Source organism: Schistocerca cancellata, chromosome 5, assembly GCF_023864275.1.
Source record: "Schistocerca cancellata isolate TAMUIC-IGC-003103 chromosome 5, iqSchCanc2.1, whole genome shotgun sequence".
Classification (NCBI taxonomy): Eukaryota; Metazoa; Arthropoda; class Insecta; order Orthoptera; family Acrididae; genus Schistocerca; species Schistocerca cancellata.
The window spans coordinates 324,832,332-324,854,303 of record NC_064630.1 but is presented as its reverse complement, the minus strand read 5'-3'; the positions used below and the strand labels follow the sequence as shown (position 1 = coordinate 324,854,303).

At 37.2% G+C, this 21,972-nt stretch overlaps 1 protein-coding gene across 2 annotated transcripts in view; it reads left to right on the top strand.

Moving 5' to 3' along the window:
* The window catches only part of LOC126187497 (endoplasmic reticulum mannosyl-oligosaccharide 1,2-alpha-mannosidase), a 124,437-nt gene extending 104,898 nt beyond the window's left edge, over nt 1–19,539 (top strand). For both annotated transcript variants that reach the window (XM_049928611.1, XM_049928612.1), the window contains 4 exons: nt 8,914–9,040; nt 13,792–13,956; nt 15,597–15,737; nt 16,366–19,539. In XM_049928611.1, coding sequence (XP_049784568.1) covers nt 8,914–9,040; nt 13,792–13,956; nt 15,597–15,737; nt 16,366–16,602 — 670 coding nt within the window. In that variant the 3' untranslated portion in view covers nt 16,603–19,539. The remainder of the gene's footprint in view (nt 1–8,913; nt 9,041–13,791; nt 13,957–15,596; nt 15,738–16,365) is intronic.
* The last annotated feature ends 2,433 nt before the right edge of the window (nt 19,540–21,972 follow it).

Below are 21,972 nucleotides of genomic sequence, written 5' to 3'. Positions count from 1 at the left end.
GTTTTTGAGCCAAAAATACCCTTTTTGAATCAGAATAATTACCCCAAAAAATAATACCATATGACATAAGCGTATGAAAATACGTGAAATAGACTACTTTTTGTGTTGAACTGTCACTTATTTCAGATACTGTTCTAATGGTAAATAAAGCAGCATTTAATTTCTGAACAAGATCCTGAACATGGGCTTTCCACAACAGCTTACTATCTACCTGAACGCCTAGGAACTTGAACTGATCCGTCTCGCTTATAATATGCCCATTCTGTCAGATCAAAATATCGGTTGTTGTTGAATTGTGAGGTAGAAACTGTAAAAACTGAGTCTTACTGTGATTTAGCATCAAATTATTTTCCACAAGCCACGAACTTATTTCATGAACTACATTATTTGATACTGTTTCAATATTACACACAAGATCCTTCACTACCAAGCTGGTGTCATCAGCAAACAGAAATATTTTTGAATCACCTGTAATACTAGAAGGCATATCATTTATATAAATAAGAAACAGCAGTGGCCCCAGCACCGACCCTTGGGGAACGCCTATCAGTGCCCCATTGGGACTGAACATCACTACCACTCTCAATATTGCGGAGAATTATCTTCTGCTTTCTGTTCTTAAAGTAAGAGGCAAACTAGTTGGAAGCTACTCCCCTTACTCCATAATGGTCCAACTTCTGCAGTAATATTTTGTGGTCAACACAGTCAAAAGCCTTTGTTAAATCAAAGAAAACACCTAACATTCGCAGCCTTTTATTTAATCTTTTCAAAACCTTACAGAGAAAAGAGAATATAGCATTTTCAGTTGTTAACCCATTTCTAAAACCAAACTGTACATTTGACAGCAAATTATGTGAATTTAAATGCTCCAGTAACCTTGTATATACAACCCTCTCGATAACGTTAGCAAACACCGATGGCATAGAAATAGGTCTATAATTTTCAACATTATCCCTGTCTCCCTTTTTATAAAGTGGCTTCACTACCGAGTACTTTAGTCAGTCAGGAAACTGACCACTCCTAATGGAAAAGTTACAGATATGGCTAAGTACTGGGCTAACGTACATAGAACACTACTTCAGTGTTCTGCTAGATACCCCATCATATCCATGAGAGTTTTTGGTCTTAAGTGATTTAATTATTAACTCAATCTCCCTCTTGTCAGTATCATGGAGGAACATTTCAGGTAACAGTCTCGGAACACTTTTTTCTACGAGCGCTATATGATTCTCTGTTGGGACTAGGTTTCTATTTAGTTCACCTGCTATATTCAGAAAGTGATTATTAAATACTGTACATATATGCGACTTATCAGTAACACAGACATTCCCACTATGCACTGATTCTATATCCTCGACCTCTCTCTGCAGACCAGCCACTTCCTTTATGACTGACCATATGGTTTTAATTTTATCCTGAGACTTAGCTATTCTATCTGCATACCACATACTTTTTGCCTTCCTAATAACTTTTTTAAACACCTTACAATACTGTTTGTAATGGGCTGCCGCATTTAGATTGTGACTGTTTCTAATGTTTTGATATAATTGCCACTTTGTTCTACAACATATTCTTATCCCTTTAGTCAGCCACCCAGGCTGCCTGTTTGTGCTAGCACCCTGTTTTGAACGTTCTAACGGAAAGCAACTTTCAAAGAGCACGAGAAAAGTCTTGAGGAAAGCATTATATTTATCGTCTACTGTATCAGCACTATAAACATCTTGCCACTCTTGTTCCTTGATAAGGTTTACAAAGGTCTCTACAGCAACTGGACTAGCTTTCCTAAAAAGTTGATAACTATATTTAACATGTGTTGCAGCACAAAAATCTTTTAGAGTTAAAATTTGTGCATCATGATCTGAAAGGCCATTCACCTTTATGTTAACAGAATGCCCTTCTAGTAATGAGGAATGAACAAAAATACTGTCTATGGTTGTTCTACTGTTGGAAAGAATACGGTTTGCATAAGATTATATGAATTAAGGAGGTCTACCAGCATCCCTTTCCTTGCACAATCACTTATGCAATTAATCAATTAATATTGAAGTCACCACATATAACTAACTTTTTGTATTTCCTATAAAGTTAACCAAGAACTTCCTCTAGCTTTAGCCCGCATCTCGTGGTCGTGCGGTAGCGTTCTCGCTTCCCACGCCCGGGTTCCCGGGTTCGATTCCCGGCGGGGTCAGGGATTTTCTCTGCCTCGTGATGGCTGGGTGCTGTGTGCTGTCCTTAGGTTAGTTAGGTTTAAGTAGCTCTAAGTTCTAGGGGACTTATGACCACAGCAGTTGAGTCCCATAGTGCTCAGAGCCTCTAGCTTTAGCAAAAATGTTGTGAAATCGGAGTCTGGGGATCTATAAATAACAGCAGTAAGAAGTTTAGCTCCACTAAATTTAACCACACCTGCACAACATTCAAACACCTTTTCAGTGCAGTACTTTGAAACATCAATTGATTCAAAAGGGATACCATTTTTCACATACATGGCTACTCCTCCACACCGCAAAGAGCTCCTAGAAAAGCTGCCAACCAACCTGTATCCTGGTAAAGGAAGCCTCTGAATTATCTCCTTATTTAAGAAGTGTTCAGATATACCAATAATTTCAGAGTCAACATATATAAGCAGTTCACTAACTTTATCTCTAATACCTTGTATATTTTGATGAAATATACTAATTCCCTCATTAATCGGATACCTAAGCTTTGTCGAAAGTGGTTTCTTTGTTAGAGAGACTTCCCTTAAGCAGGAATACCTATCAGCTGACTTCAATCTAAAAAAGGTACAGCTCTAACACCCACAACTACTGGAATTTTCCCATGAGTGATCCCACCACCCCCACCTATGCTGTCACCTATAAGCTTTGCCAACCTCCCCTTTCCATACCTGTTGAGGTGCAGGCCATGTCTAGTGAAACTCGTCCTGCTGATAGACTCCACCGACACCACGGAAATGTGACTCATGCCTTCTGTCATCAGCGCACCCCCAAGTCTCATATTATTATGCCTGATGGCTGTATTAAGATAAGTGAGTACACTAGAAAAGAAATCAGAATAAAATTAATTAGAAGAAATAAAAGTTTAGAAAGGCAAGAAGAAAAGAATGAGATTGGATTTCATAGTAGAATGGTTTCTGAAATAAATAAATGATCTATGTTTAGTTCAAATTGTGACAAGTATATACTTGTCATGAACATTGTTGTTTGTAACATCCTAATGACTACTTATTTATGACAACGCTAGAAATAGTACTTTTCTCCATAAGGAGAAATGTGTGCTGGCTCCAAAAGGTATCATGTGCCCTTGAAACTCAAGCAGGAAAGTGTTTGGCAGTTGTAATTTATGCTGATGATATAGGCTTTAAAACACTAAGCAACTTCCAGATAGTCCTTGATAGCGTTAACATTGATGGTGGAAACATTATCATTGATTCACTGCACATGATGCCCTTCTCGTATTTTCTATTGGGCAATTCCTTCTTATATTTCAAGAGCTGATTATTTTTAAAAGATTTTTCATATCTCACTGTTTTGTGGAAGAACTTATTCAAAGCTATAATCATTTTTGTGTATGTTATAAGTTGTATTATGCTGTGGATTCACATGTGAGAGACTGTTTTCATTGTAATTAGTTTTTTAAAATCGAAGATACATACTTATTGCAAATACATAACAATTCAGAGATTTATCATACAGTATTTATTTGCAATCCTCAACATCATTCCCACCATTGCCAATCTTGACAGTACTATCCAGCTGCACAGACAGACTGATATTAGTCCTTCCAGGTGATTAAATAATTAAGTTGCACACTATCATGTCTCTTCCTAGTTTTGTTTTAGTGATGTGAGCTCTCTTTCACATTTGCCTTAGCTGTGTCTCATCCTGGAAAAGAACAATGTCTCCTAGTCAGGATGTGTCGTATTTCTATCAGGGCACAGCACTTCGTGATGCCCCAGGGAAGTGTGCTGGAATCATTGCTGTTCATGTTGTATAATAATGACCTTGCAGATAATATTAATAGTAACCTCAGACATTCTGCAGATGATGAGATTATGTGTAAGAAGCTGAAAAAACAGTCAGTCAGATCTTGATAAGATTTCAAAGAGATGCAAAAATTGGCAACTTGCTGTAAATCTTCAGAAAACTAGGATTGTGCTCTTTACAAAACAAAAAACATAATATCAATGAGTCACTGTTAGACGAGACCAGCTAATGCAAATACCTGGGTGTAACACTTTGTAGAGATATGAGTTGGAATGATTACATAGGCTTAGTCATGGGTAAAGGAAGGGTAGACTTCAGTTTATTGGTAGAATACTGGGAAGTCCAATTAGTCCACAAAGAAGATTGCTTACAAATTCCTTGTGAGCAACCAGTTCTAGAATATTGTTCAACTCTTTGGGACCTGTATCAAATAGGACTAACAGAGGATATTGAACGTATACAGAGAATGGCATTATGAATGGTCACAGGTTTGTTTGCTCCATGGGGGACTGTCAGAGACACTGAAGGGACAGAACTGTAATAATCTTGAAGGTAGATGTAAACTATCCCGAGAAAGTCTACTAACATAGTTTCAAAAACTGGCTTTACATGAGGACTCTAGGACTATATTACAATCCCCTACGTATCACTTACATAGGAATTGTGAGGGTAAGATTAGAATAATTACTGCATGCACAGAAGTATTCAAACAATCGTTCTGCCCATGCTCCATATGTGAATGGAGCAGAAGGAAACCCTAATAACTAGTACATGAGATGTACCCTATGCCATGCACCTCACAGTGGTTTGTAGAGTGTAGATGTAGATGTAGCAGATACTTTCAAAAGAGTATTCTTTCTTCCATCTTATTGTGAAATCACCTTGCAACTTTTCTCTCTTTCTTGCTTGTCTTTGATGATTCTTCATAATACTGGAATGTGGGTGAGCGGCTAGTATAGTCAATCATTCACCAATTAACAAGTGGTGTGGTGTCAGTGTTTCAGAGCCATCCTGCACAGTTATTTAAGAATTGGGGGCAGCTTCTATTAGCGATTTTCCCAAGATGTTCCTCAGGTTCTGTTTCTTTATTCCTACTATACATTCGCATCTGCCACCCCACCAGACCACAAATGGTAAAATGAACTTCCGCAAGATTCCTTGGTGAGTGAAGTGCTGGTTGATCTTGCTATCCTTGAATGAAAGAGGCCTTTCAGCTCTGTATTCATTCCTTGAAATGTCTTTGCATTGTTAAAGTACATTAAATTTGGCTGGTGTCGTCGTACTGAAAACCACCTGAACATCACCAAATATTTTTGTGTGCTCATATCTAACGTAAGGTCAAGTTGAAGACATTTCATAGCACATACAGAAAATAGGCTGTAACAATGGTGTCTCAGTTTTTTTATGTTGGCTGAGAGTGATTCAGTGAATCTGTTTGTTACAGAAAATGCTTTGGTCAATTGAACACAATAAAATGGTAGAGGAATTTCTATATCACATCTGAGGAAGTTCCTGGCAATTTTGTGAGGGAAACTTGTCCGACTGTCTTCCCTTCAAGAACCAAAATCCAATTTGTAATTCTGATAGTATTAGTCAGGCAGCAAGGATGCACTGGAACCTCAGTTTTGTTCCTAAGCAAATGATATTGTGCAGAAAAGGTTTCTTGCTGAATTGTGCCCTGTGATGTGCTGACAGTAATACAGGAGTGGTGAATTTGCAATTCAGTTTTTCTGAGTTCTCTACATGATAGATAAAATGTAGACTCAGTACCCATTTGTGGTTTATTTTCCAGTAATTACTGTATTTTGACATGTTGGGGGGGGGGGGGGGTCCTCTAATGTACTAGCAATCAAAGCTTACTGGAATATCCTGTCAAACAAGGAAAATCCAGGATAAAATGTAATAATATTATGAAAAGGAAAGTTGCTACTCACAATATAGCGGAGATGCTGAGTCACAGATAGGCACAACAAAAGACAGCTTATCCACTACTTCCTCCCTCCCCCACCCCCGTCTCCGTACCTCTGCCCTGCCCTCCATCTAACCTGCAGCACTACACTGTCTTTCAACCCTACCATACTACACCCTCCCCACCCCAGCCTCCTCCTTACCCCCACCCAGTCGCCACTCCCATCGTGCACTGGTGCTGCTGCTCACAGTGTGGTTTCAGTTACCTGAGACTGCAGTCGTGTGTGTGTGTGTGTGTGTGTGTGTGTGTGTGTGTGTGTGTGTGTGTGTGTCATCTATTTTTGATGTAGGCCCTACTGGCCAAAAGGTTTATTTGCACCAGTCTTTTTATTGTGGAATATATTGTGATTTCTGGGAGGAAATTTCTAGAGATTGGATGCTGAGGCCAAGTTCAGTGAGCCATAGAGATCTAACTATCATTACATGGAAAACTGTTGTTTTCTGCTGACATCACACACGATACAAGATAATTTGAAAGCCTCCATGGGACTGTGTTCCTATTAAAATGGAGCGAAGTTCCCTTCAATTTCTGTTATGTGGTTACAGACAAATTTCAGAGATTACCATTGGTTCATAACTAGGCCATTGCTTAGCCCATTCCACAATACTGCATTAGCAATTATCATATCCCAATGATTCTTAAAAATATCTTAAAGTCATGAATCCAGCAAGGAGGTTAACAGCTGGATTAGTTTTGCGTTACACATAGAAAATTAAGGGACCTGATCTGATGCCACTCGACGTGACGTGTGTACCACACCAATGTTTCTGTTTAATAGTGTGATGGTTGGTCTTATTTGTGCCAAAAGTAATTAAAATCATTTTATAGGTTAAGATGTAAGGAATGCTTTTAACAGTCTTATCATTTAGTTTGAAAATTTCAAACCAAAACTTTAAGAGCTATAGCAGTTTTTAGAATGTAGTTTTATATCTACATAGAAGGTAGGTTCCTCTGCGGAGGTAAACAAACAACAGAGCATAAAAGAAGTTGAGAAACTTTAGGATGAAGCCTCAATGTAAACAATGAAGTGGATATTATTATTCTCCCAAAGGTCACCTCAAAAAATTGATAAATGAGGCCTTTTCAACTAATTGTAATAGGTTGTAGGAACATAACATGTAGATACTTTGATATCAGAATTAAGTGTATGTTGGATATTTGTTACAAGGTGTACAACTTTGCTTCTGCCATTTGCCGATAGGTGGCGACAACGGTAAGTAGCAGTCGAAAGAAACAGATCGCAGACGCCAGGCAGTTAGCTTGGACCTCGGTCAACATAACCTCATTCAAACATTAATCGATTTGTCTCTCTGCATCATAAAGTTGTTCTTGATTGAAAATGTCAATTTACATGCTTAATTCTCGTCATTTGCGGGTGGTGTAACTGTTTTGCTTCAATATGAAGAAACCAGCAGCCGAGTCCCATTGAATGCTCTCAAGTACATATGGTAAGGATACTATTAGTGAAAGAACGTGTCATGAGTGGTTTCAGCGCTTCAAGAATGGTGATTATAACATGATAGACCAGCATAGTGGTGGAAGAGAGAATGTTTTTGAAGATGCAGAATTGGAAACATTACTGAGTGAAGACTTGCGTCAAACTCAAGAAGAATTGACACTATTAGTGGGAGTGAAACAGCAAGCCATTTCAAAATATCTCAACGCTATGGGCATGATTCAAAAAGAAGGAATTAGGGTCCCGTGTGAGCTGAAACCAAGAGACATTGAACGGCGTTTGTGTGTTTGTGAACAGTTGTTTCAGAGGCAAAAAGGAAGGGATTTCTGCATCACATTGTGACTCGGGACGAAAAATGGGTTCATTACGATAACCCTAAATGCAAAAAATCATGAGGATATCCCGACCATGCTTCCATGTCGACAGCCAAACCGAATATTCATGGCTCCAAGGTCATGCTCTGCATTTGGTGGGACCAGTTCAGCAACGTGTGCTATGAGGCATTAAAGCCAAGTGAAACAATCACAGGTGCTTGTTATCGAATGCAGTTAATGCGTTTGAGCAGAGCATTAAAAGACAACCAGCTGCAATACAGCGAGAGGCATGATAAAGTGATTTGGCAGCAGACAACACTCGACCCCATGTTGCAAAAGAGGTCAAAACGTACTTGGAAACATTAAAATGGGAAGTCCTACCCCACCCACCGTATTCTCAAGACATTGCTCCCTCTGAACATCACCTGTTTAGATCAATGGTGCATGGCCTAGCTGACCAACACTTCCGATCTCACGAAGAAGTCACAAATGGGATCAATTTGTGGGTTTCTTCAAAAGATGAACAATTTTTTCGATGCCGGATTCACACACTGCCCGAAAGATGGGAGAAAGTAGTGGCCAGCGATGGAAAATACTTTGAATGATGCATGTGTAACCAATTTGTTTCATTAAAGCCTCAAATGTTGGGGAAAAAACAGTGGAAACAAAGTTGTACACCTTGTAGTTTTTCTCATTATATTATGCAGTAGTATTCAGTTATGAGATAGAATTGATGGCTAGTAACTACTTTCAGAATGCAAAATATTTAGTACTGGCTGTCTACCATTATAAAAGTACACAACATTATTCTAGCTTTTGGAACTATTAGTCATTGTGGAGGATGAAAGAATTGATTGTGTAATGTTGAGAGAGAGAGAGAGAGAGAGAGAGAGAGAGAGAGAGAGAGAGAGCGCAGGTCACTCACTCGTCACTCGCTCCCCTGGATGACTGGGAACAATTTTCTGTCCTTGTCACAAATAGGTCTTTCTTATAATGGAGTCTGATTGATCCTTGTCTCCTCCTTAAGGAACAAACTAATAGTTTCAGAAGCTTGGAGATTGTTGTGTACTTTAATATGTCTTTAGGCATCAATAAATATTTCCCTTCTGAGGGTAATACCAGCCAACAATTCTGTCTTATAATTTTATTGCATTCTTAAATTAATTTTCCTAATTTTGTTTTTGTTTTCAGTTTACGGGATGATTATCTTGAAGCTATAGCTGGGGTAAAGAAGCTTCTCACTAGAAGAACTGCTCGTCGAAAATATTTATTTATTGGCGAACTTTTGGCTGGAGGGAAGGACTTCAAACCAAAGATGGTATTTAAGACATGTTCTCTCTTTTCCACTTTTATTTACATAATGTTGCCAGATTAAATAAACACTTTTGAAGAACTACTGAAAATTTTGATTAGTCTATGTAATTTCCAAATGCTTATTTTAATTTTAGCGTTTAAATTGAAGGGGATTACTGATTGTCTGCATCAAACTGGAAGACTAAATTTTATTTCAATGAGTGGTTGTCTTTTGAGGTCAAAATCCACAAAAATAATGCAAATTTCTTATTTTGTTTGGACATACGAAAGGAGCTATCGGATAATCCACATTGCTGTATCTGTAGGAGAGATCTGACCATCCTGTCATTTATGTTCATGAGCTGCACATTTATTTGACATATCTAAAAGACAACAACAGCAAACATGTGAAGTGATGGCAGTTCCCTATGCATTCTAACGTTTTTGCTTCTCCCCTGCTTTTGAAAGTATGTGCTATAAATCTTGTGAAGAAAAGGGAACTTCCAGGAGATGTTCATTGGATTATGAGTGTGATATAAAATTTGTATCCCCAAAAGTGGAGGTTAGGGAGTAAGTAGTTTCCTTTTGGGACAGAAAGAGACCAGGTGGCATTATACGAGGTGCATTCAAGTTCTAAGGCCTCCGATTTTTTTTCTCCAGACTGGAAAGAGATAGAAACATGCGCATTGTTTTAAAATGAGGCCGTGTTCATTGTCAATACGTCCCATAGATGGGAGCACCGTACGGCAGATGGAATTTTACCGCCAGCGTGCAATCATTCGTTTTCTGAATTTGCGTGGTGTGAAACCAATTGAAATTCATCGACAGTTGAAGGAGACGTGGTGATGAAGTTATGGATGTGTCTAAAGTGCGTTTGTGGGTGCGACAGTTTAATGAAGGCAGAACATCATGTGACAACAAACCGAAACAACCTCGGCCTCGCACAAGCCGGTCTGATGATACGATCGAGAAAGTGGAGAGAATTGTTTTGGGGGATCGCCGAATGACTGTTCAACAGATCGCCTCCAGAGTTGGCATATCTGTGGGTTCTGTGCACACAATCCTGCATGACGACCTGAAAATGTGAAAAGTGTCATCCAGGTGGGTGCCACAAATGCTGACAGATGACCACATGGCTGCCCGTGTGGCATGTTTCCAAGCAATGTTGACGCGCAACGACAGCATGAATGGGACTTTCTTTTCGTCGGTTGTGACAATGGATGAGGCATGGATGCCATTTTTCAATCCAGAAACAAAGCGCCAGTCAGCTCAATGGAAGCACACAGATTCACCGCCACCAAAAAAATTTCGGGTAACCGCCAGTGCTGAAAAAACGATGGTGTCCATGTTCTGGGACAGTGAGGGCGTAATCCTTACCCATTGCGTTCCAAAGGGCACTACAGTAACAGGTGCATCCTACGAAAATGTTTTGAAGAACAAATTCCTTCCTGCACTGCAACAAAAACATCCGCGAAGTGATGCGCGTGTGCTGTTTCACTAAGACAACGCACCCGCACATCGAGCTAACATTACGCAACAGTTTCTTCGTGATAACAACTTTGAAGTGATTCCTCATGCTCCCTACTTACCTGACCTGGCTCCTAGTGACTTTTGGCTTTTTCCAACAATGAAAGACACTCTCCGTGGCCGCACATTCACCAGCCGTGCTGCTATTGCCTCAGCGATTTTCCAGTGGTCAAAACAAACTCCTAATGAAGCCTTCGCCGCTGCCATGGAATCATGGCGTCAGCGTTGTGAAAAATGTGTACGTCTGCAGGGCGATTACGTCGAGAAGTAACGCCAGTTTCATCGATTTCGGGTGAGTAGTTAATTAGAAAAAAATCGGAGGCCTTAGAACTTGAATGCACCTCGTAGAACACTTTCAGATGATGAAATGAACCACTGACAGCTGCTGAAAATGATAGAATGATCCAAATTTCACTAGCTTGTAATAAGTATAAAGTGGGCTATGGAGTGGATATGGCTGGAAGTTTTGGGGACACAATGTATTTTCCTATACAGCATGACATTATTACCAAAACAAAATTGAACTATAACTAGTATTCACTTATACATAAGAAATGCCCCAGTAATACAAGAGGCATTGAGTAAGTAGTGCAACATTTTGTTTTCCTCTCTGACAATTTTAGTTGGAAAAATTGGGAATTTTCGTTGAATATCAATGAATATTCACACTTCAGCCCCTGTAGTTTTGTGAAATTCTGATAGGTGGTGGCACTATAAATGGTCTTCAAAATGTCTTCTGTAACAGAGGTGTGTTCCAAGCCGATAGCTTTCATTGAGTTTCTTTTGGCAGAAAACTAGAGCATCACAAATAGTCCTAGGTACTTGCAGATGTCTACGGAGAACTGCCAGTGAAAAAAAGCATGGTGAGTCATTGGACGAGACAACTGCCATCATTGCAACAAGGTCGCACAAACCTATTCAATCTTCTGGATGCTGACTGGCTGTGCACAACTGTAACTCTTGTAGTGTTGGAATTTGGTGACACTCTAATAATTTGAGGTGATCAATGAATCGTATACAAACACCTCACCACTCAACTGGGCATCACTGTTAGTAGTGCTGACAAACTCGTTCACCAGTTGGGGTACTCAAAGGTGTGTGCCCGCTAGGTTCCTCACCACCTAATGGAAGGCTTCCATCTGTTTGGCTCAATGAAGGATTCACGCCATGGGAAGCAGTAGAAAGCAGAAGTAGGGAAGTTATTCATGCAGCAAGTTGTTGGCTCCAACGTTGACCAGTAGAGTGATAACATGTGGTCTTATGGTGACGTAAGGTGTTACATTGGAGGGAGATTATGTTGAAAAGTAGGGTTTTGTGACCAAATGAGTGGAGAATAATATAGTGTACTGGAATCATGAATAAAACCAACCGGCTTTCAGAAAAAAAGTGTTCGGTTACTTGTTGAACACCTCTCATAAAATGAGAATAAAATATTCTGAAAGGTTAGAACTCAGACAATGAAATAATTTAAAAAATGCCTTCAACAGGAAATCTGACCCAAAGGCAGTACAGGATGCATTAAGCACTGCCAGACGGCATATTCAGCTATTTCAATGTAAACTTCAACAAAGCAGAAGACTGTTAACTAAATATGAGTGTTTTACCTGTGGAACCTTAAGTACAGGAGGCACAGCACAAGACACAGCTCCTGCAGTTCAAGCTTGAGAATTTTTGAGCCACTAGGAACAAAACTAACCGAAACACTTCACCTCCATTGGCACCCCTCTTTGCAGTTGGCACAACTATCTCTGTGTTGTCCACCCATCCCAACTGCCACTGCGGTGCCCCATTGCTCAATCGTCCTCTCTAAGCCACCAGCTGTGAAGCATCTTCCTCAAGCCACTGACCAGGTTCCCCACTCTTTCTGCTGCTTCTGGCAAGACTCCACTTTGTGGCTCCAGTTACTACCTCCAGAACACCTGTAATGCTAGCTATGGTCCACTTCGATGTTTCCAATGCCATTTCACCCACAGCGAGAGAACTTGCTGCTGATTTGTCATCACCTGCGGGGGAGGGCAGGACTTTCACTACGTCACAATTATCACTGCACACTTGTATTAGTGATAGACTGATTTTGTAGCACATCAGTGTACAGTGCATCATAAAAGAAAAAAAATTGCTTATTGGGACTAATAGCCTCTGTCGTTAGCAAAAAATCTGCATGCCCAACACAGTTTCCCTCCCTCCCTCCCTCCCTCCCTCCCTCCCACATTGCTAAACTAGAGATCAGGATTACTCGTAATTGGTTTTGACTTTTTTTAAGAAACTTGTCTTCACCAGTGGAATGATAAAGTATAAAATGAGGGCCACTACAATATCCATCTCTGTTTTCAGAAAAAGATAAAGCTGCTGTCTACAAGGGAAAGGCAATTATTTTAAGATTATCAAGCTGCCATGGTTATAGTAGCCCAATTAAAAGGAACCGATGCAATGTGCATGATGCATGATGAAAAGCGAAGTCCTCATTGCTTATCCTAAATACATGTAATTTTATTTTTTCCCAATGTATGAAACCATTTTCTATTTATTTTCCTCTGTATTACTGTATTGTTGTTGTTGTTGTTGTTGTTGTTAGGTACCTTCCCAACATTGTCTTACACTTTATCAATGTCTTCAGTTGCATGCATTTGCTGTTTTCTTTAGAAATATTTTATTAGCTGGAAGTTCTTGTTAACTGATTGTTATGCACCCCGTTTCACTTTGTTTCCATTTTAAAATTAGGGCTGTGTCTAACTGAAAGCTGCCTCCACCCGATAAAAGTATGACATGTTCCTATTGATTTCATTACCATTCTTGTAGCCTGTAGGCTTAGCTAGAGCTAAGATGTTGGCTCCCTCTTATGGCTTTTCCTACTCTAGAAAATTATCAAAAATCTGAAGAAACTAGAACAATTATGCTTCATTCTGAAGTCAGCTGAGGAGTGGAGTTAACCACATATTCCTTCCTTTTTATGTGCCTTCTCTTTGGCTACAGAGATGGAGCATGATGCTCCATGAACTCATATATTCATATTTTGCTTGAATCTTGTGTGTTTTGCTGACAGTCAAGCTGTTCATACTGAGAAATCAGATAAATTCAGCTATTCTACTTGCCAGTTTTAGTAGGTGGCTATTGCTACCCTATTCTTTCTTACCCTACCCTAACCTATCGACTATCCTTTCATGCATACACATGAGAGTGGAAATACTTGCTTTAGTAAGATAGTGTAATTTTCATATTATCATTAATAAGGTGACATCTGTGTTGCAGGACCACTTAACATGCTATTTGCCGGGTACCTTAGCACTTGGAGTACATTATGGCTTGCCTCAGGACCACATGGAACTCGCAGAAGAACTTCTTAACACATGTTACCAAACCTATGCACAACAGCCAACATTTCTAGCACCAGAAATAACATACTTCAATATACAGGTTTGTTTCATTAGAGTCTGTATCTGTATTAAGAACAGTTACTTTCAGAATGAAATTGAAAGCACGAGCTAATAAGAGCAGACAAAGACAGTATTATGTGTAAATGATTAATGGAAAATCTCGTATAAAGATGTGAAACAAATACTAACAAAGAGATAGAGGGGCTGGCCAGTACTTACCTCAGCTCAGTACAGCTGATAGATACACATAAAACAGAATTGTAAATTTACATTCCTAGCTTTCGGAACAAATGTTCCTTCATCAGGGAGGAGAGAGGGGAAAGAAAGGGAAGAAGGGAAAGGAGATTCAGTACTCACAACCCAGGCTATGAAGCAACAGGGAAAGGAAAATAGGGAGGGTAGCAAGGATGGAGGCATGGTTGTCAGAGGGAAGCTTCCCTCCTTTTTTTTTTTTTTTTTTTTTTTTTTTTTTTTTTTTTTTTTTTTTTTCCCCACACACAAGTTCTTCATATGTGAAACGCCATTCAGAATTTTTCACACACATTCATGTAAGATGAATACCACCCCAACAATCTCAAATGAAATGGACTCCTGTCATGACCTTATTTTCAGAAGACATCTGTACCTATCATACTGAACATGTTGTCTTTATATGACAATATTTATATTCATTTGTCCACTAATATTCCAGCTTGAATATTGTTGGAGGGTCCCATAGCCCCATAAAATGTGAGGAGCCAATCATTTAAGAAAGCTGCCAATGAACATGTGGTCCACGTATTTGAAAGGTTGAGTGAAAGTGTTGCAACATACATGGTGTTTAACGAAACTTAAATTAATAAAAATAAATGTGAAATATTCTGCCACACCACAAGGTAATATCACAACAAGAGGAGGAGGCAGTCAAATACAGAAGTATAATTTGCAAAATTAGGTGATTTTTGTTATAAAAATTTATTACAGGCCATAAGTTTAGTAATATTTTCTGGTATTATGTGTTGGTCTGTAATATGGCAAGGTATTTAGATTCCAGGCCACTAAAATTAAGTTTTAAATGTTTGTCCCCCCCAACCCCTCACCCCACCCCCCCATCCCCCTTCCAAAAAAAAAAGCATCTGTTTAACTTGTGGTGTAATGTATGTGATGACGAGGAAGAACAAAAGGTGCTATATTTTGTTTGCACTGCACCTTTTTCTTGGGTCATTCCAAGCAATTGAATCAATATTGACCATGATATAGTCACTTGTTTGACTCCATACACGACTTTGCTCAGAGGGAATGTTAATTCCTGACATCTTTGAGCTGTTATATCTTGGAACAAATTTTGTTGAAAGAAATAAAAATTGGCCTTCTTGTACAACTGTATGTCTTCTTTTAAGAATAATAATGTGAAAAATTTTATGAGACAAATTCAGCCAGAAAATGATAGGCAAAATCATCCACAAAAATTTCAAAGTTTGGCTTCTTTTGACATGGACTTAAGGTATGATGAATGTTAAACTTGGCATGTAGTAATCTAACAACACGAGGTTCTCAAACCTAAAATTTCATTTATATACCACTTTCCAGTACTGAATAAATTAAGTGCAAGTTAAGTGAAGACACACATATAGTGCATGTGTGGAGGTATGGTGATATCCTCAACATCAGTGGGATAACTTTTCTGTGTTTTTGAAACAGGATGCTACTGGAAATGATATGTATGTAAAGACAAATGATGCACATAACCTGCTGAGACCAGAGTTCCTAGAGAGTTTGTGGTACATGTATCAGATTACAGGAAACCACACTTACCAGGATTGGGGCTGGCAGATTTTCCAGGTAATGCAACTCATAGTTTATTTTCATATATTATATGGAGTAAATCAATTCCAGAGTATTAAATATTGTATGTTAGTATGTAGTTCTGTTTAATAAAGATGAGACAGGGATTCTGGAAGGGGAGAACCACTATCCCCCAACCTGCCATTTTATTCTGATGTTTGAGAGAGGCACTGTTAAATTCAAATGCTAGAAATTATAAGCAAGTACTACTAGTTACTGAAACTTCCATTATTTACTTTATTCTTTATACTGTGTTGGCTTTTTGTTTTTAATATATTTTGAAGAAATTAATCTGTCATCTGTGAAGTGGTGTCATTGATAGGTTCTATTTTTTTTTCCTTTGGTCATGTATACTGTCAGAAAATGAATAAATATAAATTCAGTAATCTTACTGAAAACTGTTGCCAAATGGTGGCTAGTTCCAAAACCGAATTTTAGGTTGTAAATTTTTTCTTAATTGATTTCTATGAAATAATAATTTAAGAATTCACCTTTCATTTCATTTGTTTATCTAGTGGCCGAATTTGTAAGTTACAGTGAAATGTTTCTAAGCTACTTGTATGAGAACCGTAATACTATTTAAATAAAAAAATAGAAAATTCTGATTTTTCTTTTATTTTTACAGGCATTTGAGAAACATACAAAAGTAAAAAATGGGTACACTTCCATTGGAGATGTTCGCAATCCACTTAACACACGTCCAAAAGATATGATGGAATCTTTCTTCCTAAGTGAAACCCTTAAATACTTATATCTGCTTTTTAGTGAAGATCGCACTCTTTTAAGTATAGACAGATACGTTCTTAATTCAGAAGCTCATCCTTTACCAATTTATGAGGCAAATTTTAAGAGTGCAAACTGAAGATGTATTTATAATGCATTTGTTATTCTTAATCAGTATTCACATTAACTTGGAAATATGTACAGCAGAAATTATACAGTATTTATTGAAAGCGAATGATAGTGAAATAAGTACCAAGTCATATTTGCGTCCCATGATTGTCATAGTAAAAGTGCACTCTAGTCATATTTTGCAATACAATAATGAAAATGGTAATAAACACAGAGATTATGGAAGCAGGACAGTTTTTAGAAAATGGGCAGTTGTCACTCAGTTTTTAAAATAACAAGGAAATTGAAATGTGATTGACACAGTATTTAATTTGGCTAAGTAGATGTAATTTCTAATTAAATAACATTCTTAAGGTGCTTTCTACCATCTTGCTTTAAATTTATAAGAAAAAAGGACCAGTTAGAAAATTATATGTTATGTAATAGTAATATTACAAGGGCTTGTAATCAAGAATGGGTACATTTCTTAACTATAAATTTTACATTGCACTCATAGGCCTCATGTACATATGATTCAGTGCTAGAAAGACAATAGGCAGCAGGCAGAATTCAGATATCCTATTGTCTCCAAGTTGCCTTTCAGATTTTATACTAATGTTTTAGTAACATTTGCTAATAATTTGCTTACATGGATACTAAGACATTTTAGGAGATTGTCGGCTAATGAAAGCTGATTAAAAATAGTTGCCATTTGTGCCATTGAATGTTAGGAAATGACAACACACAGTGAATAAAAATTGAAAAATTCATCCAGATGATACGACACACATACACAATTTAAAGAGAAATAACTTTTGGCATATTAAAAGCTTTTTCCTTAAATTGCAGACAGTATTAAATTTTTATTTGGATCCAACAGTATTTACATTCATCAGTCATTATTTATTTTAGTGTTTGTGTTTTGGCTCCATTACTGTATTAAGAGATAAGCATTAGATTTTTGTATATTGCAAACATTTCTGTTTCCTATTAGGCCTACAGTCATGCATATAATGAAAGTCAGTGGTTTGAGATACTGTTACTTCAAAGTGTTGTCAGTATAAATATTTACAAATGTTTAAGAACTAATTGCTCAAAGTTGAAATTGTTTTATTGCTGTAACAATTTGTAACTGTCATTCATAAATTTGTACCATGTTGACTTTATCCACTTCTCTTATCATATTTCACCATGGTTAAATACTTGAAGATTTGCTGTTAACACAAATATTGCACCTGATCTACATAGGAATATGAATTTGCACTAAAATACAAATTCCACATTATTATTCATCAGTATTACAGCTGAAATACTTATGCATTGTCAACTGACATTTTCTTTTGTATGTCACTGCTTGTTTATTATTCAAAGTATTTTACCAATGGAATCCTGTTATACAGTAATGTACTGTTTATGTCAGCAATATAAACAAAGGGAGACTTATATAAAATAAGTGGAAAAATCGGTTTGAAATTGTCTTGTTATTGAAGGTAGTTAGAATACTGACAGCTTCAGTACCTGCAATGATTTTTCAGCAAATTAGTTTAAGTAGATCTTGAGAATATTCTGTGAAACATTGTCCTATTTTCTCATTTGGGTACACACCTCCTTCATGCATACAATGTGTTCAGTGACTTTCAGAACGTGGTACTGGGGACTGTAGTTCAATAATTAACACAGAAAATTAGTAATTGTAATAACACTTCTTGCTGTATTTCAGTATTATATTTGTTTTTGAAGTACTGCCAATATGAACAAGTGTTTCAAAATCAATGCATTTATCGAAAGAGATTTGTGTATGGTATGTACTGATATAGAAACAAAAATATGTAAATGGGACGAGTAGATTAACAATTGCTCAATTGCAAAAGAATTTTTGTTATACAAACTGCACTGCAGGTATACTAAAGGAGACACACACAATTCAAAACTGTAGGTGTGGAAATTAACAAATTTGTGTCAGATGCTTCTCATTGATACTGCAGATCTAGACTGCATGTGAAGTCTTCTCGTTCAGTCAGGCATCTATTCTAACTTGCAGAAAACCATGAGACTGTTTGAGTAAACTGTAGTTTTATATCAATGTTCTCTGCTTCAGATGAAAGTTTATCTGTATAAAGTTGGTCTGTAAACTTCTGGCATACATTAATAAATGCCAAAGTATTAAATGTTATCTGTACAAAGTTTTCATACCTGGGCCGTAAATGTTTGGAACTCAGCCAAAACTTTTATTATGTGTGAAGTACACTTCAGAAGTAGTGGAATACTATTAACATGTTAAAGTTGTATCACCAGTCCTTGGATTATTTCAATTGAATCTACATTTCCAAAGCTGCATACATTTATTACCTGTATTTGTTAAAAACAATGAGTGGCATTTTAAACATATCTACTTTATTCTGTGTCATTCATGGAAGAAAAAGGAAGAGGTAATAACATCACATTCCTGTTATGAAAAAGTATTTTAAATTGATGCAGTGTAAGAAAGGTGCCTTGATTAAGTGACATGTACTTGTTGACTGAAATGGTCCAGAAAACAATTACACAGGCAATTTTTATCAGCAGTGTTAAATGAATATTTTAAAATATTGATATTATTGTACTTATTCTGTTAAATACATTTGAATTTTTCTTACATACCGAAAAAGAATAATATATCTACACATTGTTAATCTCAGTTCATTACTGAGTTCGCTGTGGGAAAAACAATTTTTTCCAGTACAATAGAAGAATGTTTGTTTGTGTTATAACATTTGTGCTCTGAGAATTCTGTTACAGTGCTGTCCTTTCTGCATTTTTTTTTCTTTTTTTTCTGCAGAGTGAAAATGTCGTTAGTTTTTATTATTTATGGTTATGGAAAGAAATGTACAAGACTCCTGTAAAAATGTGGAAACACACACATCTGAAAAGATGACAAATATGAAAGGTGTGTTATTGAAAATAAATATAGGACAGAGTTGTTTTTTAACACCTGTTTTATTGTACTTGTGTTGCACTCATTATCTTTGTCACCTTATTGTTGACCATGACTATCAGTTTGTTTCCACTTGGTTTATCAACATTTACAAACAATATTGATCTAGTAAACGTACTAGCAATATGTTTAACAGGTATGTGACAACATATTGCTACTTGCCAAACTGAAAGGTGCTCAACAGAATGTAGGCACATAGAGAAGATGTAAAATGGCCCAGTATTCAACCAAGCTCATTTTCACAGTTAAATCAATCTCTCTCTCTCTCTCTCTCTCTCTCTCTCTCTCTGTGTGTGTGTGTGTGTGTGTGTGTGTGTGTGTGTGCGCACGAGTATCCATTTTACCATTTGTAACAACCTGCTATGTGAAATTTTGAATGAGAGTAGACTAACACATTTTAACAGGAGATGGCACAGTTTTATTACAAGTGACCTTACCAACGTAGAAGTAGTCATCATTTAATCAAAGAAAGTGCACATTGCCAGTAGTTTTGTCAGAGAACTTAGAAAGAGGTTAGGATCTCACAGTAAAAAAAAACTGAACATGCATCAAGTCACAGCAGAGTTTGTTTCTTGCTTGATGATAAAGGAGAGGAGGAACATTTAGTAAATGCCTTCAACAAGATTATTATTATTATTATTATGCAAATATCATCACAGGAAACAAGTGTTGGATTTATATCTATGACATTCAGACAGAGATTCAGTTATCCATGACTGGCAAAGGATAATAATCAGTAATCTAGAGATTTGTAAAGGATTCACAAAAAGAGACCACAGTTATAAGTTTCATTTCATTTCCACCTCCCCTTATGGATGGTTCACAATGTTTGTCGGTCAGTGTATTTTCAAAGTGTGCCAAAACAAAATCTAAAGATTGAGACAGAAGATACCTGTGTCATCCATCCACTCACAAACCTTGCCATACTGTGCCTATGCTCCAGTTGCACTGTTGCTAGAGCAAGCCAAAATGTCAATGTAAGACAAACAATAGTACCTGAACTTCGTGCTTTTGTCCTGGAGATGCTGCAGATGTGCATTAGTACTACCTTCTTCTTAAGGAGATCATTACTAAGATTGATAAAAAAAATATGTGTAGTATTATAAGAATACATACACAAAATAGATTTGAGGCTTAACCTGTCAAAAACTTATCAGCTACTTTTTTTAAATGTCCATTTTATTTAATAACTTATGCTCAGACATAGATCAGTCTTGTTTGCTCCATGTTGGGCCCTCAGTTCTTTTTAGTTTTCAAAAAATAATGCTAACCACTGCAGTTAGTAAGATCTTCAGGAAAATTTCCACATTAAGAAAACAGGAGCCAAAAGAATGATTAACTATGAGGCAATATAAGTGCAGTTTATAAGTACCATGATGACATTCAGAAATAGTTTCAGCAAAGACAGTTTTCAAAAGTCCAGTGAATTGGCTAAGTCTCTCTTCAGAATTTTGTTTATTATCTTTGAGTAATTCTGAATCAGTTTAGACAAACCAAGCCTGATTTCATTTTAAGTAAGTGTTGGTAAATGTCAACTAAATCTAAATACACCTATTAGTTTCAAGTATGTGATCTTCTACTTGCTAGAGCAGCTATCAAATTATCAGTAATTACAAGAATATGTGTAATCAAATTTTTCAGATGGCCACAGATTTTTTGTTATATTATATTCTGAAGTAATCTCTTGGGAAATCATCAAGCTTTCAATTTCATTGCTTTTGTTATGAAATAGTAATGGTGGCTGTCAGTGATGTCTTTAGCATTATTCTCAAAATTAACAAATGCTGGTCTGAGAATTTCAAGGTGTCAGTGCAAACATTCACATCATACGTATGGAGATTTCAGGTTTTACTCTGATTACTAAAATGAAACACTGGTGATCTGAAAACTCAATAGTTTCTTATCACACAGTAACACCATAACTCTTATTTCCAACATTTTTATCATCTGCAAAGGACCTGTGGTGTTAAACATCACCCTGTAAGAGTGGTGTGTAACCCTATGTTTACCTTTCCAAGAAATTACACTCATATTTAAGGAGAGAATTATATAATAAATTGTTATATACTGTAGCTCAACTACTGTGTGAATTTCTTTATTATTTTCATGTGGTGAACCATATTGCCACAACTGTAAGAATTCTGTACAGGACATATCACAATTACTAGTGGCCGCTTGGGGTGCTGGGCTGGAGAGGGGCACCCATGTGCAAAGTGTATCACAGTTGGCAACAAAAAGTAACACCAATGAAAGTATTAGAGGGGAAACAGGGAGGAGAGGTATACCAAATGATAGTTTCCTTGTGTGGAAAATTGTTCTCAAATTAACCGTGAGTACCTGCGCGAGCATTTGTGCATACCCCAAGTATTGCCAGCCCAGGTTGGAGTTGCGCATTTCTTCTGTAACAAAAGCTGCACCTAGATGAAC